Here is an 18,663-nt window from a genome sequence, read left to right as displayed (position 1 = left end):
TTATTTACTTCACACTACTCAAACCCTGCTTTGAAGACAGAATTATTGATTTCCTCATGCACTTTTCTATGGCACTCATTACTATAGCACCTGAGAGCTTTACAAACATTAATGAATGTTCACAAGACCATTTTGAGGTGAGAGGTTATTATGCCCATGTTACAGAAGGAGAACTGAGGCACGGAGATTAAGGTCAAAAGTATCCATTAATTTTGGGTGCCCAAATTGGGACCTAATTTTTCAAAGAACTTATTATGTAGCATTTTCTAAGTTCAAAGCACAGCTCCTATTGACTGCAGTTGTGAGTGCTCAGCACTTTCAACAAATCAGACCATACAGTTTCAACTCAGGCATCCGGAAAATGAGGAACACCCAGTTAGTGACCACCTGTGAAAAGTTTGATTTAAGTGGCTTGCCTAGCATCACAGAGGGACTCTGTAGCAGAGGCAGGGATAGAATCCAAGTCTCCAGGGTGGCTTTCAACTGCCTTAACCGTGAGATCATCCTTTCTTTTCCTGCAGTCCCCTGCCTCATTCACTACACATCTTCCAACTTCTGAAACAAATGGGGAGAGGAGGGGGGAAAGAGGAGTATGTAATTAAAGTCTGTATCATAATACAAGGGGGCCAAAGGTTGCCCTGGCAACCTTAGTTCTGTCATATTTTAACTTTTCAGTACTTGTCTTTGTAACCTTAATGTTCTTTTAATGTATTTTGTGTGTAAATTCTTAGGGGTATTTTTTGTTTGTTTGTTTTTAAAGAATCTAGCAAACGAACACCACACCCAAAAATTCCATCATGTTGACACTCACACTGGTCATCGGCAGGGCTGGAAGCTTTAAAGCCACCACACAAACCTCCACCTCTTGAGCTAATGGAATAACTGATAGCAATAGCAGGTAGTCATCCTCCAGATGGATCAGCACTAGATGGGGGTGAGCGTTTGGCAGTGGATGTCACGGATATTTGCTGACTTAGAGGAATGGTGAGACTCAGGGATCTTTGACTCCATTCCAGGATCTGGAGGGAGTTTGCTCCAAAGAACACAAACTCTTCTGCCCACACCCCCTAAATTGTGACCCCCTTCTGCCCCATCCCCTCCTATCTGACCTTATCCCGGTCCTGTCCCTTTTCCACCCATGGTTTTTCATCCCAGTCTCCTTGCTCAGTTATTCCTGGTCCTGCCTTCCTCTGTTCCTCCTCTCCACTAATTTCCAGTCCTAATCTCTCTCCCTGGACAACTCGTCCAATCTCCGAGTCCCTCACTCCTGTCACAGAGTCTTTGTCCAGCCAGTCCCAGTCTTCTCATCTGTTCTCAGTGCCCAATTCCCCCTCTCCCCCCACACACCCATTTTCCTCCCTGGCTCCCATTCACAGTCACCTTGCCTAACCAGTCCCAGTGTCCTCTCCCCACAGGCTCCTTGTTCCAATCTACTTGCCCCCGATCCTGCAGATCAGGCGCTTCTCCCTTCTCCATTCAAATTAGACATCTTCTTCCTCTATGCTTTCTGGGCCCAGCAGGAGGTCATTGAGAGCACAGTAGAGACACTCCCAGCTCCCAGTTCAGATGGCCAGAATAGGCCTGACCTGGCCCATAGCAGTCCTGAGCTGCAATTGCGAGGAAAGTCCTGGCTGGAGCATGCCAGTGGGGGTAGAATCTTCAGGGAATTAAGCTACTAAAATCTAAGTCTGAGCATGTCCAAACTATGATTAGTCAAAGGCTTAAAACTTGGGCAAATTTGGCAAAAGGCACATCCCTGACAAATTTAAAGTCTCCGCTCCAAAGCATAGGGGCACCAAAGCTTCGCAAAAAAAAAAAAAAAGGTCACCAAACTATTTTAACCCGGGCAAAAAAACCCAAGTATTTCTCTCTAACCTCATTCTCAGAAACGGCCAAGCCATTTCGACTGATATTTTCCAAAACAATTCAGCCTGAGGTGGATACCCACTGAGCATGCAAAATTTCAGCACAAATGGTTAAAATTTCAAAGTCGTTTATAACAAATAACAGGATCTTATAATGGGAAGTGTCAGGCAACCTTAATAATAGGTGATGCCACCAGCTTTGCCCATCATAGAATATTTTTACCCTTAATATTTTAAAAAAGTGAATTTGAGGGTTTGTGAAAAGCCAGATTGATCACGCTGGAAGCTAAAATTGTTTATGTACAAAACAACCAGTGGTACTACTAGCTCCATCATCACACAGTCCCACCAACATGCCTCAGGGATCGCCTCTGGATGTGAGAGGCAAGAGGAGTTCAGTCTCCAGGCTCATTCGGTCCTTGCCCTTTCTGTGGCCTGAGACTGACAACAGGAGTGTCAGCGATGGCACTTTCTGTGATGCGAACATCTGCCTGCTAGGGACTGGTCTGAAACCATCAACACATTTTACACAGGGCACCAAAGGGACACCAGAAGGCAATAACTTTTGGTCACTGTTGATCTGGTCTGAATTTAAAACAAGACTTCTAAACATGAAAGGCTCACTCATTAGTTATTACCTAGAACCATCCAGTTCCCTCCTAACAGTGTTTTGAAGAATGTTTATGGAGTAGTAACTCATCGTAATGCCCCAGCATAATCCCTCATTATAAGGAACGTGACTCACTTTGGAGCCAGCGTTGTCTCACTTCACTCAGAGAACTCAGAAGGGACTACTCCTCTGAAGGCAAGTGGGATGTGACCTATATTTGTACATTCAGGTCTCAGTTGTGTGTGGCTCATACAGGCTCATGGGGTAGGATGGGGGGAGGAGAAGGGCATTGTTTGCCACTCCTATGTAGTAGGGTAAATAATGCAGGTGGGTGGCCATGACTCCGCTCAGTGTTCTCACCCCATTCTGATACGTGTTCTTTGGGACAGTTAGTATGGACAAAAAGAAAAGGAGGACTTGTGGCACCTTAGAGACTAACAAATTTATCTGAGCATAAGCTTTCGTGAGCTACAGCTCACTTCATCGGATGCATTCAGTGGAAAATACAGTGGGGAGATTTATATACACAGAGAACATGAAACAATGGGTGTTACCATACACACTGTAAGGAGAGTGATCAGGTAAAGTGAGCTATTACCAGCAGGAGAGCGGGGGGTGGGGGTGGGGGGTGGGGAGAATAAACATGGGGAAATAGTTTTACTTTGTGTAATGACCCATCCACTCCCAGCCTTTATTCAAGCCTAAGTTAATTGTATCCAGTTTGCAAATTAATTCCAATTCCCCATGTTTATTCCCCCACGCTGTTCCTCAGACGTTCTTGTCAACTGCTGGAAATGGCCCACTTTGATTATCACTATAAAAGGTTTCCCACCCCCACCCCCTGCTCTCCTGCTGGTAATAGCTCACCTTATCTGATTACTCTCCTTACAGTGTGTATGGTAACACCATTGTTTCATGTTCTCTGTGTATATAAATCTCCCCAGTGTATTTTCCACTGAATGCATCCGATGAAGTGAGCTGTAGCTCTCGAAAGCTTATGCTCAAATAAATTTGTTAGTCTCTAAGGTGCCACAAGTCCTCCTTTTCTTTTTGTGGATACAGACTAACACGGCTGCTACTCTGAAACCTGTTAGTATGGACAGTAACCCTCTGCTCTGCGCTCTCCGGTGCTGGGAAACTAACTGTGCTTCTCCACCTCATGGATGTACAGACGTAGCGCTCATTAAACCCTCCCCCAAGTCTAGCTCAGTTACACGAGGGAGGCATGAATTTGGCCCAGAGTTAACCGGGCCTGGGTATGCCAAACTGCCTAATTATTTGGAAGTAAACAAATACTTAAGAATGAAATCCTAACCCCTTTTGAAGTCAATGGGAGTTCTGCCATTCAGTGTGGCTGGGATTCCATCCTTACTGCTGGCTTGGGGCTTTCTCCTGTTGGTGTCCAATATCTTATTTAGTAACAGAACGTGCAATAAGGTACTCCAAAAACAAGAGGAAAGGCACCTACAAAAACCACAGCCCAGCCTTTTGTACAGGGAGATAAACTCTCACCATCCATCATCACATCAACAACTGCTACAAGCATATTGATTTAGAAGTAAAAGAACAAACCAGTTAAATTAAAACAAAGACCTGTGGTCACCTACATATGTATCCCACATAGAAATTTGCTCTGTTTAAAGCATGTCTCAGTTGCTTGGAATATCAGCGTTACCTCAAGGTCCTGTCAGTTACTATAGTATGCTAGGCTTAGTGCTGGATATAGTTGTAGAGCATATGGGAGGAATTTACACTGATTGTGGGGAAGAGAGGAAGGAAGGCAGAATAAGGTTCAGTCAGCAACACAAGAGCGATATTCCTCCAGTTAACAAGCTCTTTAAACAAAACCCTGCCAAAATAGATACCAAGGTTGTTGTTTTCAGTTTAACAAACATCAGGTCAGTTCTGAGTCAGGGAAAACTCTCATGGGCTTTCCTCCTCCAGCTCCATTGTTCTAATCAAGATTGTCGCTAACATGTCATTTTGCTTTAATTCATTGTATGTGCACCAGCGAGCACATACTGATATCAGTATTGCTCTGCAATTAGGGCATATTCGTTAACTGCTGTTGCAGGGCCAGCAGAGGGAGTGCAAGATGTTTTTGGATAGGTCCCACAAATCAGTGGTGGTGTTGGTTGGGGATACTTTTGTTGGCAGACAGAATAATGGAATTTTCTTTTAAAGATATATTTAGACTCCAGAGGACATTTCCCCCCGCTCCAGATTGCATTAGTTTTAAGATCTATATCAAAATATGGGGGCCCCATGATATTGCACAGTATCCCTTTCAGCCATTAGCAGATATTTAAAAGAAAGAGGCCAGAATCTGTCTTCCTATATACACAGTAAGGTTAATATTTTTCCTGTTCGACTCATTCATTTTACCCAGATAGACCCTTCATACACAGCATAAAGAATCCATTTCCAAGCAGGTCCTGGAAGTATAACAATTGTGACAGGATGATAAATAAGTTGGAGCTGAGAGCCAGAATATAGTAGCCTTGTAACAGAGGTAAGCCTTATTGTAACAAACAGCCTGAGGATGGTAGGTGGGTGCACTGGGACCATGATTAGCTAACGCTCATGAATAATTTTTACAAACACCCAGCTGTCAAAAAAACAAAACAAAAAACCAACCTTCTTGCCCCAAATGATCACAGCCTGTAAGAGGAACAAATCCTTGAAGGTACTAGTGTCTCTAAGAGGCTGCCTATAGTGTCACATCTGGTTCCCTCCCATCTTCAAACAGCATCACCTTCAGCAGGGCTGCATGCAAACTTGAAAACATTTAGAAAAACACACATACCCATCTCAGCACAGCTTTACCCAGATCTGACCACATTCCCTGGGCTAAAACGGGCTAAACACCCACTGCTAACTATTACTAACTCTGAGTTATTACAGGCATTTTTTTAAAAAAGAAGCCAAGTTTTAAAAGTTACTGTTGTTGCATAGATGTAATTGGGCAACAGAATCTAGGTCCTTTTGCATTAAAAAATCCTGACTTTGTAGAAGGTCTCAGATAATTCCTTTCCTACGTCTTTCTAGCTGTTGGCAAAGAATGCCAGGGTGAAAAAAATATACCCTTGACATTATCATGCAAAAAACAAACAGATTTGTTGTTCTTAGCTAGCAGCTGGCATGCAGTTGTTTTTATGTCCTGGACCAATTTTAGGAAGTGTGTTCCAATGGTCATAAATAATTCTGGCTCCAAAGAATGGGAGCTCCTTTAGAAAATGGAAACAACATGGGACACGGCACGGACTCTTTGCTCAGCCCATCATGTGTTCCTGTATGTTTATGAGAATCCATTCTTTTTAAAGGGGGAAAATATTTACTTAATTAAACCCTGGCGTTTGATTAAACAGGCAGAAAATGTGCTTTGCCACAATGTCACAGAGACCGAGGCAGTCCGCTTTTGCATATTGTCGTAATGACTGAGACAACGTGCTTTACCAGACATGCCATCGAGAAAACAGACCATCCCAGGCAACATTCTCAAATAGTCAAAAATCTTTTCTGGATCCAATGGGCAAAAACGACTCCACTGGCAATGTTAACCTCACAAAGCACGAGATTTACTGCTTCTGTATTAAATGTCAAAAAAAGTTCTGATCAATTAAAAGTGACATTTTTTTCTTTAAAAGTAGACTAAGGACCTGGGCTCTGGAAAGACTCTCATTGACTTCTGAGGGCTTTGGACCGGGCCCCTGACCCCATAAGTCCTTACTAGGCAAATACCCTCTTGACTTTCCGGGGAGTTTGGCCTGGATAAAGCATAAAGGATCAGGCCTTAGAATTCTTTACTCTTGACTGATTTAATGTGAGTAACAATCTCTCTGAGCATTGTCCTGTAAGGCTACAGAAAAGAGAGAAGGAAGTTTCTACTCTAGTTTCAGAGAAATATTCCTTGATTTATAGATGCATAGGAAGTGGGGGTAAGATTAGCCAAGAGGTCTGGGATTTATGACCATTTCTGAAGTGTATTGATAAATTAGAGGTTTAAGATAACATTTATAGATAGACCAATATCTATGAATTTATGAAGCCATTTAAGGAAGGTCTGACTAGCCCTAAGATTTACAACAATGCATAGAAATATCTCATTAGAATAAGGATGTACCATATAAAGTCATCAACAGCTTTGGTAGTGTACAGGAAACTATTTACTCCTGGGGGAATTCTGTGTCAAAATTTAAAAAATTTCACCAAAAAATTAAAATTTCTGCAAAATTCTGCATATTTTAGTTGTCAAAATAACACAATATCATCACACCAGTTTCAATTATTTGGTAATTTATTTCAAAATATTGGTCAGCAAGTATGTCTGTAACAATGCAGACAACAAGAAAGATTCCTCCAGGAGTAGAGAGAGGTAAAGAAACCCCTATGACAAACCAGTTCCTGTTTCTCTGTTGTGCTTCTGTTGGGAACCGCAGTGTGGGTGCGTCACATGTGTCAGCTGGGCACATCTTAGGGGAAAATTCTTCCCCTCTGGTCTCAGACACTCACTATCCCCCCCTCCCCCCGAGTCCATCCATGGGGTGTACACACCCCAGCCCACACACCTGTACACCCTATCCCCAAAAGCCCAGCTGCAGGGCACCCTCCAAGCCCAGACACCCTCAGTCTCTACCTCTAGAGCCCATCCACAGTGTGCCCCCAGCCCAGACACCTTCACCTGCTCCCCCACAGAGCCCAGCCACAGGGCGCCCTCCAGCCCAGACACCCTCACCCCGTACATCCCAGAGCCCAGCCACAGGGTGCCCCAGCCCAGATACCCGCACCCCTACAGGACATGCTGCAGAATTCCCCCAGGAGTAGAAACTACTATGAAAAGTGAGATTGAAGGCCATATTAGCAGACTGAATCATACAATTGTTTCTCAAAGAAACCATAGTTAGAACTACCAATTCTAAATAAGCGCTCGTACTGGAGCTTTCACAGCACTGGTGCCAGCCTGGTTATCTGCAGCAATATGAACAGATGGGCAGATTCCCACAAGCCCCCTCCCCGACTGTGAAAAATCTGCTGTGGGGCTTACAGTGGCACAAAATACCCGCATTTGCCCCTTCACCAGGAGGCTGCCAGAAAGCCAACACAGCCCCAACTTGACCGGCAATGAATACGTCCAGGATGTCTGGTGGATTCATTGATTCAGTGCATCTATTTTATAGCCTCAACCAGCACAGCTCTCATGGAGCTCCTAGAAAGAGCTAGAAGAACTTAAGTTGCTCTTCCCCAGGACAACATATTCAATGAGGTGTTACATGTCAAACATAATTACGACTGTCTAAAATGTTAACATTTACATAACTTCACTACCGATCATCTTAACAGAAACATTCCGCTAAGGTACTGTATTCACTAGGTAGCTGTGTGGTCCGGTGTTGTGAAACAACACATTTTTAAATGGAGCTGCGTGAACTATTTGTAATAATGTATTCAGTTAACTTCACTCTGCTTGTGAGTTGTTGGCAATCAGACTGAGTTTTTGCAAATTTGTTATTCATGAAACGTCTCTAGAGAACAAATTTCAGGCTATTGAGGGTAGCAAGGAGAGTTCACCCAATGTGATTCATTACCAACTAAAAGGATTCTGCAATCCAAATTTAGCTTAGTTCATAGTCCTGTTATCAATGCACAAGCCAGAATGGAATCCAGTTCACTCTCCCATAGCGCTCTGCAACATTAACAGGACTAAAGAATAGCAAAAATTTATTTGAGCTAGGAAAGTAAACAGTGATAAATCTGAGTACACGCAGGGACCAGGTCTCTGGAGTATATAAGTGCCATTGTTACTCAGTCATTTCAGTGGTGCTGGAACATTTTTAATAGGGTGCTGAAAGCCAGCCCCCTTACCCCGTCCACTCCCCCCACTCCCTGAGCTGAGGCCAGGAGCAAAGCCCCAGGCGCAGGGTGGCCTCAGAGACCTGGGCTTGGGGCCAGCAGCTGGGACCCTGGACGGCAGCAGAGCCCCCAGGCATGCGGGGCTGGCATCCAGAAGCCTGAACGCGTGGGGCCAGCAGCTGGGAGCCTGGGGGTGCTGCAGCACCCCCCACAACTCTAGTTCCCACGCTTATGAGTCATTTTTAAGAGCAGAACTGGTCTTTAATCTATTAAACCTCCATGCTGAATTACTGTCAGCAAGAATCATCTTTACTAAACACTAGGGTGACCAGATAGCAAGTGTGAAAAATTGGGACGGGGTGGGGGATATGTAAGAAAAAGGCCCAAATATTGGGACTGTCCCTATAAAATTGGGACATCTGGTCACCCTACTAAACACATACGTTCTATGTTGGTATCTACACAGCACTCACTAAGGGATTGATCCTGCAAAGAGAACCTCCTGCAAGGTGCTGAGTACCCTCAACCTCCACTGAATTCACCAGGAACCAAGGGCATCTGCTCCTGCTGAGATACTCAGAACCACACAGGATTGAGCCTTAAACACCTCAAGCCCCACCCTGGAATGCATTAAATCTGCTGTAAAACCTGGGATGGCTTCTTTTGTGATGGTCTCTTATCTGACTATTTTAAATTACATGTTTGTGAATAGAGGAGAGGAGGATCTTTGCAGGTCATTACAGTCACCTGTAAGGCTGCTTAATATTCATTAACTTAAAAACTTTCAAATCTACAACATTCCTCTGAATCACCACTTATTTTCATGCAATACCTTTTACATTCTTATCTACCAAAGCTCTGGCTTGGGTTGCAGTGATTTGCTGCTGCTGTCTGCCCAATTCCCGGCTTACGTTTGGTAAGCCAGGTGCCTGCTTCCCAGGAACATGACACTAAATGCAGACAGAGTGAGTTTCCTCATGGCAAACAAAATGCTGAATCTTTCAGCAGTCTCTGTTTGTTCCTAAGTATTTGTAGAGAAACCTCTTCCCCGTCCCCTCAAGATCATTAAATATTGAACCTTCCACTGGAAGGAAGTAGCAAGATGCAAACATACTGCCAATACAAAATGTCAGCTTAGCTCTCCTACATGACTTCCTCCTCCCACGTGTACTGTTCTGTTTTTGTTGTTGCTGCCCACATAAAACCCCACCCCAATGTGGTTATAGAGAAACATTTGTCAGAGTGCTGAGTATTAAGCAGTGCTCTGGATTTCAGCTTGCTTAGTGCTGGCAGTGAGTTCAGTAGGGCTGGAAGCTTATCACCAGATAGAGCAGCAGCTCGTTGCTTGCCTTTTGGAAGCTATGTCCTGCACCATGATCAGAAAACATGCTGCAGGTCTGACTGCTGCCCAACAGCATCAAGTATTAAACATTGTACTGCCATCAAGTATTTCACTAATCAAGGGATGCTCACTACTTTAAGTATTGTGAAATTCTGTCATCTCCTCAGGGAAAGACATCCTGCGGAAAGAATGGCGACTCTGAAACACTGCACTTTGAATCACTAGGAGAAAAGCAGCTAAGTCTTCCTTCATAAAAACTAGCTCCTTGTTCTCTTGCTTACCTACAGCTGAGGGTTTACTAAGAGGTGCTCGAGTGCTTTCAGTTCCCATTGGAACCTACGAACCTGAGACTGCAAAAAAGAACTACATACGAGATGCTCAGCAAGAAATAGCAGGATGGCTGAATATGGATTTAGATTTGTGGAAATAATTTGCCACTCATTGACGGGGCCACACTGAGCAAGTTTGGCTCTGACTGGCAGAAGGTAGGGCTTTGTCCCACTCAGCCAGGTGGGCCACATAAGGAGACTACCCTGTGCTGCTGCCCCTAAGCTAAAGAACAAGGTCCATTAGCTCATCCCTCTAAATGTCTGAGGTGACTATCATTTCCCACTGTGCTCCTGTTTAATAAAAAGGTTTGCTGTAGCTATTTGCTGGTGATTTCTCTCTGGCCTGGTCCAGACACAGCACTGGAGGGACTGACTGGGGTCAGGATGAGAGAGGCCAGTGGCTGGGCTGAGCATTTGGAAGTTGGGAAATGCAATGTTTGTTTCTGAATTACACAGAACATGGACTAGGATTGTGACCAAGCCCCAACAGATGGATCTGGATTTCAAACACTCCAAAGCTTTAAAAAGAAAAAGAAAAAAAAGTTTGGCTCTGGGGTTTTGGTTTGGTGCACCATAAAGAAAGGAGTCGATTGTAAAGTTATGATGTGGAACTGGGTTTGTATTGCAAGCTTCTCCACAGTGTTCAGATCCATCTCTAATGTGATCTAGGGGGAAGTCTTTCCACTGACTTCAATGAGCACTGGATCATAGGTTCTTCTGCAACCACTGATATACCAGACACTGCCCCTTGCATACCAGTACACTATGCATTCCCATGAAGCCATGGTGTGAAACTTGGAAGATGTATGTTGGGAAAGAGCCCTGTCGATGCACATGTATACTTTGTTTTATTGCATCATGTAATGTATGGGAAATGAATCTAAAAAGTTTTAGAATTCTTCAATAAAAAAATTAAAAACAAAGATCACTTTTATAAAGAATTCTGAAATTTGTTTTATTCATCATACATCACACAATGCAATAACAAACAAACTTTCCATTTTTCACTTCTTCAATCTATAGCTGTTTGTTTAAAGATATAAAGATGAATTGGAAAAGCCTTGAATTCAATTAAATCCCCAAAAGGACTAATAATCTTTGTGCATATTAAATTTTAAGGCACTTACGGATGTTCTAGCCAATCAGCTCATTAGACTACCACAACATGCCTCCTAACCCTAACTGAAATGAGAAGTAACAGAGTGGGAGGCGGGGGGAACTGCAGACTGCAACTTCTTCACCATGTATATGTTTAAAAGATAGAGTAACAAATCTAATAAGTGGATATATGATCATAATCCAAGAGCAGAAAAAAAATCAGTAATACAAGTTTTAAAATGCAGTTCTCAGGAAGCTATATTAAATGTCAATTCAAACCAATTTATACACAATCTATAACAGGAAGGAACAGAGATGTCTGAAAAAAAATTGAGAGAGAACTCAGGGTGAAATTGTGACTGTACCAAAAGCCCTCTGTATGGGGCAGCGTATGACTGCGCTGACCCAGAAGCAGAGTGGGAAGCAGTTTGTGACTCAGACTTGCAGTCTGCTTTCTCGCTTTCCCCCTTCTTTACCAAGGACATATCCTGCAGCCTATCCCCTGTCTGCACTGGCTGGTGCATTGGAGGAGGGGGTCATTTCCTCTCCCTGTGATGGAGGTATCTGGTGCAAGGGGTCACCATATGCCTGCTCTTATTCTCCTGAGTAGTTGTGCAGGATGACTCATGATCTGATCTTTATGTTTGCAATACCTTTCTGATTCCAAGGTTGCAATCTTTTTCCCCCCTTGCCTAAGAATTTTCCAGCTTAATATATATTGAGCTGCAAGTACACATTATAGAAACTTTCACAGTTCTAGTGTTCTGTTTTTCCCCTTGTGCATACAACTATTTTTTATATCAACACACACATTTCTGCCATTTCTCCTGACTACGATCTCGTGCTCTTTTCTCTAGGTTCTTCGAAATTGCAAGTACAGTAACTCCTCACTTAACATCCTCCTGGTTAACATTGTTTTGTTATGTCCCTGATCAATTAGGGAACATGCTCATTTAAAGTTGCGCAATGCTCCCTTATAACGTTGTTTGGCAGCCACCTGCTTTGTCCACTGCTTGCAGGAAGGGCAGCCTGTTGGAGCTAGCTGGTGGGGGCTTGGAACCAGGGTGGGCCGGCAGCCCCCCCATCAGCTCCCCTAAGTTCCCTGTGCAGCGGCCGACCAGCTGGCTATCAATTGCCGGACAGTTCAGGTGTCCCTCCCCCGACTGCTGTGTGCTGCTCCTACCCTATGCCTTGGAGCTGCTCCTGGGAGCCTCCTGCTTGCTGTGCAGTGGGTGGAGGGGAAGAGAGGTGCTGATGTCAGGGTGTCCCTTTCCCCCCACTCCTGTACCCCATCTCCACAGAACAGGGAGGGAGAGACACGACAGGGCTCAGGACTGAGGGAGCTTGCTGGCAGCAGCAGCTCTCTCAACTTGCTGATCTACTTAAAAAGGCAGTGTACGTAGAGTGGTGTACTTAAAGGGGCAATGTGCATCTCTCTCTCACTCTCACACACACACACACACACACATGGTTTGTCTCTGTCTCACACACACATGCAGCCCCCGGGACTTTGGAAAGTGGAGGGAGTGGTGTGCTCCAGTGGGATAGCGTGGGTTCATCATCACATTCAGTTTCCGCAGGGAATATTTGCGAAAAAAATTTCCCTGGAACCTAACCCCCCTTATTTACATTCATTCTTATGGGGAAATTGGATTCTCTTAACATAAGTTCGTTTAAAGTAGCATTTTTCAGGAACATAACTACAATGTTAAGTGAGGAGTTACTGTAACAAGTTTTTCTAATCTGCCCACCACCACTATCATTTTGCCCCTAAACATAAACCAGTGATAACATTGGCAATCCAATATAGTAAAGTACAGCTTTTGAATATACATAGAGGGACAAACCCTGCTCACATTTCTCATATGAGTAGTTCCATTGACTTAAATGAATGAGTAAGGCTAGCCGGATCCAGGCCCCATTTCAGCAAAGCGTTTAATGCATATGCTCAGCTTTAAGCACATCCTACTGTCTCACTGACTTTAATAGAAGATCAGGCCCTTAGATACTATATTATTTGGAACAGATATAGATATTCTATAAACTTTACTTTGCTAACACTACATTGCTCCTGTTTGGCACTTACCTATAAGGTATTCCACCCAGAACTGGTCCTTTTCAGGTTTGTAAGGACGGTTGAAGTCAATTTGGATAAGGAAAGGCTGTCCACGGCGTACAATCAACTTAGGGTGGTAGTACTTGTCAGTATGGTGCTCCTGCTTGTTAACATCCTGGTCACCCTTGAACATGTGAACTTCCTTAACTTCCAGAAAATCTATGTACACACACAAAAGGGGGGGGGGGAAAATCAGTTTCTTTGTTTCATACTGATACCATACCGCTTATGGGCTCTGATCCTGCTCATTCACTCACATTGAGTAGTACCTTACTTGGTAATAGCCCCACTGAAGTGGAGAGGAAAATCATCATCTGATTACATTTTATACCCACTTGGCACATGTGTAAATGTCTTTGTAGGGTTCGAGAGAGGAGAATCAGGCCCCTTATATGAAATGAGTTATAAAATAGTCCAGTGCTCTAGGGGTGAATCTGGGCTGTGTCACAAGTGAGGCTGTTGACTATATAGGTTCCCTGTCTCATTGGTTGCAGAAGCTTGAAGGTGAATAGTGCAGGAGGCTTAGGATTGCAGGATGAGAAACAGAGTGTGGCAGGGGCAACAGACTCTTCCTAAAAGTGGGGGACCAAGAGGCCCCTCCCCCTATGAGGCCCTGCTCCTGCCCCTCCTCTTACCCAAGGTCATGCCCCTACTCAACTGGGAGCCAGAGCTGGGCTGGGGAGCCCAGGCTCCTCTACTTGCCTGGGGTGGGGGGCTCCAAAAGCTAGCCCCTGGCCTGTGTCCCCGCCGTCTGTGCCCCCAGCCCAGGGCAGGTGGAGGGGTCGTGGCTCCCCACAGCGGCCCGTGCGGCTCTTACCCCAAGGTGGATCCAGCTTCCAGCCTGGGGGCAGGGCCTCAGGGGCTAAGAGCCAGAGCCAGGCCATGTACGTATGGATAGTATTTAAGGAATTATGTCTCTGTACTGAAAATTAGGTCCTTAAGGTCATGGAGTTAAGGTAGCTCACCAAAAGATGACATGCCTCGGACATCTTCCTTTCAGGCAGGAGGTAACAGACACCTATCTCCCTGTCTGGTTATTTGGGTATTGAATGCCTCACAATGTATGCCTAGCGGAGCCTGGGGAGGAGTTAAGGATTGTAAAATCTACAAGAGAGAAATAAGCAGGCTGTGTGTGTGCACGTGCGTGCGTGCGTCCTGTTTCTGAATAAACTCCAAGGATTGGTATGGAATATCTTGGGGTGGAAGGAAACACATGGGATCCCTCACCTAGGAGGCAAACTGGCAGAATGCATGTCTAATGAAAGGAAGGTCACAGCCAACCTGGCTGTAAAGTACTGCAAGGATTTTGGGGGTAAACAATATTCTACAAGACATGAGAGGATCTTGTTAATTAAGTCTATGCTCTAGAGTGTGTGTTATGATTGTATGTGTAACCATTTGTCTCCAATACTACTTCTTGCTAACACTTGAATCTCTACACTTTTTTACATAAACTTACACTTGATTTCACTGTAAACATATCTAAGTGCTGTGAGTTAAGCAGAGCGGTGATGTGAGGTAGAACTGGCAGAGCTGGGGTGTACTGTTTCTGTGGAAGCAGTGAATCTGTGAATACTGAGTGTGTCCAATGGAACAAGGGCTGGACACTTCAGGGAGACAGAGGGCTGGGGGTTTGGGATGTGCCAATTGCTAGTCTGTAGGGTAACAGCATGGTCTGTGAGGCTTAGAGGGCACTGCTTGCATTGCCCGTGTCTGGTGGAATTGGGGAGCTCACCCATGGCAGGTACAGAAAAGGCTTCCTCACACTATTGGCAGGTGGTAGCAAGGTGCCTCACATCCCTGGGTATCCCCGGGAACCATCCCAAAAGAGGCACTCTCCAGAGCTTGGGTGGAAGGAAAAGGCTGGCTACACAGGGAAGCAGACCTCCTCCTCCTGGTGCTCAAGGTATGAGCACCTGGATACTGGGCTCTTCTGAGCAGATGTCACAACACTACAAAATAAATATCACATCACAACAAAACCAGGGTGCCCAACCCGAGCTTGCTGAAAGTCGAGCTCCTTTGTCAAATTGGAACAGGGGTGGTTCAAGTGGATCAGGAATTCAACCTGAGCCCTGCATTACTCATATTTGCTAATGATCAGAGTGTTTGTTCTTGGCACAGCAGTGGGATGGTCTCCTCTGCTTCATTTTGGCCCAACAAGTTTCAAAATAGCCTCTGATTTTGGGTGCCCAACTTGAGACACCTTGGTCCAGCTGAAAGCATGGGTGTTGCATGTGGTCAGCGCTTCTGAAAAGCAGGCCAAAGGGTGGACCCTAAATTGGGGATCCAAAAACGTATGTATCCAAAATCAGAGGCCACATCTGAAAATTTTGGCCCTGCTTCTTTTGACCCACTTGCTTGGTTCACGGGGAAAAATATCACTATAACAACAACTTAATTAAATCTTCTACTCAGGTTATTATATCATACTTATCACCAGGGTACCTGAACTCCTTGCAGAAAATTTTCATGCTGTTATCTCAAATGGGCTCACAGCGCTAGTTTGTTCCTAAAATGAGCCCTGGGCTAGAACAGCTGCAGCACTCACACATATACAGGGTGTATCTATCCCAAAACACGGGTGATCCTGGTAATTATAACAACGTATATATTTGGGCACAATACATTAGAATTTTTCCCATACCTGGATGAAATCCCGATTACTAAAGTTAAGAGACTTAAAGAAGGTCTCATGAATGATGCAGATACATAATGCATACTGGAGGCAATACTACTGTCTCTGAATTAAATTGTAATTCAGCAACACAGAGAACTGTGGTTATCCAGTTGGAGGCGGCGGGGAATCTACTGCCTCATATGCCATCCTATTGGCCTGTTATGGGAACACTTTAATAAGGCGTATCTCTGAGTGCACCGGAGTGGAACATACTGGTAGCAGTCAGAGGGTTCATCCTACCGTTACGGTAAAACTATGTCACAAGCTGTTTCCCCATCTTCATTTTCACCATGCTTCACAACACGTATCCCCCACTGAGCACTTCCATTCAGTTATGCTGTGATTTGAACTTGCATCATTCTGTCGCCAGTTGCATGAGTCAACTTTTCAAGAGCTCCTTCTGTTCTATCTAAAGCGTGACTGTGAGAGGGAGCTTACTAGGACTTTATGACATAGGTATCCACATAAATACCTATTTAAGCTCCCATAAAGCTAGTATTTTTCCTGTTCCATTCGCTTTCTATGGCTTGCTTGCTTTCAACATTCCTGCCTACAGAATCCTCTGTATTTTCCTTAGAAGGCAGATACCCAAAGTATATTGGCTTGTTATGCACTCAGCATTTTCCTTTCGTATGGCTAGTGCCCTGCAACATAGGCGTTGGAGCACCCATGGAAAAAAATTAGCGGGTGCTTAGCACCTACTGGCAGCCAGCTCCCCACTCCCCCCGTCTCCCGTCCGCCAGCGGCCCCGCTGATCAGTGCCTCCCCTCCCTCCCAGTGCCTCCTGCCCCGTGCAATCAGGAGTGCAGGAGGCTCTGGGTGGGAGAGGGAGGAGTGGGCATGGGATGCGCTTGGGGGAGGGGGCGGAACTGGGCAGGAAGAGGTGGGCAGGGGTAGAGGGGGGTGGGAAGAGGCGGGGCACAGGAGGGGTGAGCACCCCCAGGGCGTGGAGGAAGATGGTGCCTGTGCCCTGCAAGATCTTTGCAAAAACTTGGGCAGATTCATTCCTGTGTCTACACTGCAGGCATAGGCCTTGGCACACAGCCCCAGCAGCAGAAAGTCTGACAGGAAGGGTAATTTCAGCTGTGGAGAATGGTAGCAGCCTAGAGGAGAAGAGAGGGATAGCTCAGTGGTTTGAGCATTGGCCTGCTAAACCCAGGGTTGTGAGTTCAGTCCCTGAGGGGGCCATTTAGGGATCTGGGGCAAAAATTGGGGATTGGTCCTGCTTTGAGCAGGGGGTTGGACTAGATGACCTCCTGAGGTCTCTTCCAACCCTGATATTCTATGATTCTATGAGGGGGAAAGCTCAACTCAACAAGTAGACTGTGCTAGTCAGGGAGGATGTGTGGCTAGAGCAGCTGGAGGATGTGCTGATAAGCTTATCCCTGCGATAGCTTCCTCTGGTTTTGGAGCCTCTGGTGGAATTTAAAGCTGCTCCCCCACCCCTTTCTGAAATCCCTTTAGGTTCCTCCTTTCCTGTCCAATCCTCCCTTGAGGATATCTCCCAGGCAGGGATGAAGCATTTTTTTTTTTTTTAAAACAGCTTTAAATTAAGCTAATGCACGGCCTGTGTAGCCATTTATTGGTAGAGCAGAGTGAAATTTCGATTTCCCATATAGATGACAATGGGTTAATTGTCACGGTTAGACTATCTGATGACAAGACAGAAGAACTGGGGGTTTACCTGGTGTTGTTTTGTGACTTGTGATAAATGCCCAATAATTAAAGTGGTTCCTTCCTGTAAAAACTGCTTTCTGCCAAGCTAGTCTGAAAGCTGTATGTATTGTAAATTGATGGACCTGAAGGTCAAAGTTCAAGTTCAGCTTGAAGCCATATCTAGTCCCAAATCCTGCCTCCAAGCTGAAAGTAGGGAGGCATCGGTGCCTAGTCACTAGAGTACCTGGCTAGGGGTCTGGAGACCAGTGTTCTATTTCTGAGTGCCACTAATTCCCTGTCTCACTTCTGTGCCTCAGTTTCCTCTTCTGAGAAATAGAGTTAATACCACCCACCTTGGTAGAGTGGTTTGAGATGCTTGGGTGAAAGGCACTTTATAAAAGATGTGATTTTTTATAACCAACCCCTTAAAGTCCTTTTGGTGGTTGTTCTAAAGCAGACACCCCATAACACAGAACATCAGCAGTAAATGCTTCCAGTTACTGCACCTCAACTTAAAAATGTTTGACATAAGGGGCGGAGCTTTACCTCACCACCACCCCGTATCAGGAAGTTTTGTCTTCCTTCTTTCCTCTCTGGATGTACCTGCCCTTGCAAAAAGATCATGGACCAGATCCTCAGCTGGCATAAACTGATGGAGTTCAAATGTGGCTGCAGCTATGCCAGTTTGCACCAGCTTCAACAGTGCTATGCCAGTTCACACCAGCTGAGGATCTGGCCCTCTCTTTTGTAGACCTTTAACACAGGTGGGTTTGGGGAAACTGAGGCCCAGAGACATGTAAGTGGCTCTCGCAAAGTCACCCAGCAAGTCAGTGATAGAGTCAGGAATTAGGCTTCGATGGAGCTATGCACATTTGCACCATCTGGGTATCTGAGCCAGAATTTTCTTAAGCTTTCTGTGGGTGCTTTTGAATATGGAGTACCAGAACTGAACCTTAGACAGAAAATAGGTCCAGTTCATCCACTGATGTTAATGGAGTAATACACAGGATATATTTGGCCTAATGTTTCATTATCATTTCATGAAATAATTTGCAAGATGAATACCCTTCCCTGAATAGTCTATTTTAAACTACAGAAACAAAGTTCTGAGAATTAT

The 18,663-nt window shown here is 44.9% G+C and overlaps 1 protein-coding gene across 2 annotated transcripts in view; it reads right to left on the bottom strand.

Annotated features, from left to right (window-relative positions):
- F13A1 (coagulation factor XIII A chain) overlaps nt 1-18,663 on the bottom strand; it is a 171,163-nt gene that overhangs the window by 65,500 nt on the left and 87,000 nt on the right. For both annotated transcript variants that reach the window (XM_075125389.1, XM_048839785.2), the window contains exon 3: nt 13,181-13,369. In XM_075125389.1, the coding sequence (XP_074981490.1) occupies nt 13,181-13,369 (189 nt within the window). The remainder of the gene's footprint in view (nt 1-13,180; nt 13,370-18,663) is intronic.

This window comes from Caretta caretta, chromosome 2, assembly GCF_965140235.1.
Source record: "Caretta caretta isolate rCarCar2 chromosome 2, rCarCar1.hap1, whole genome shotgun sequence".
NCBI lineage: Eukaryota > Metazoa > Chordata > Testudines > Cheloniidae > Caretta > Caretta caretta.
This window is presented reverse-complemented; position numbering and strand designations above follow the sequence as displayed.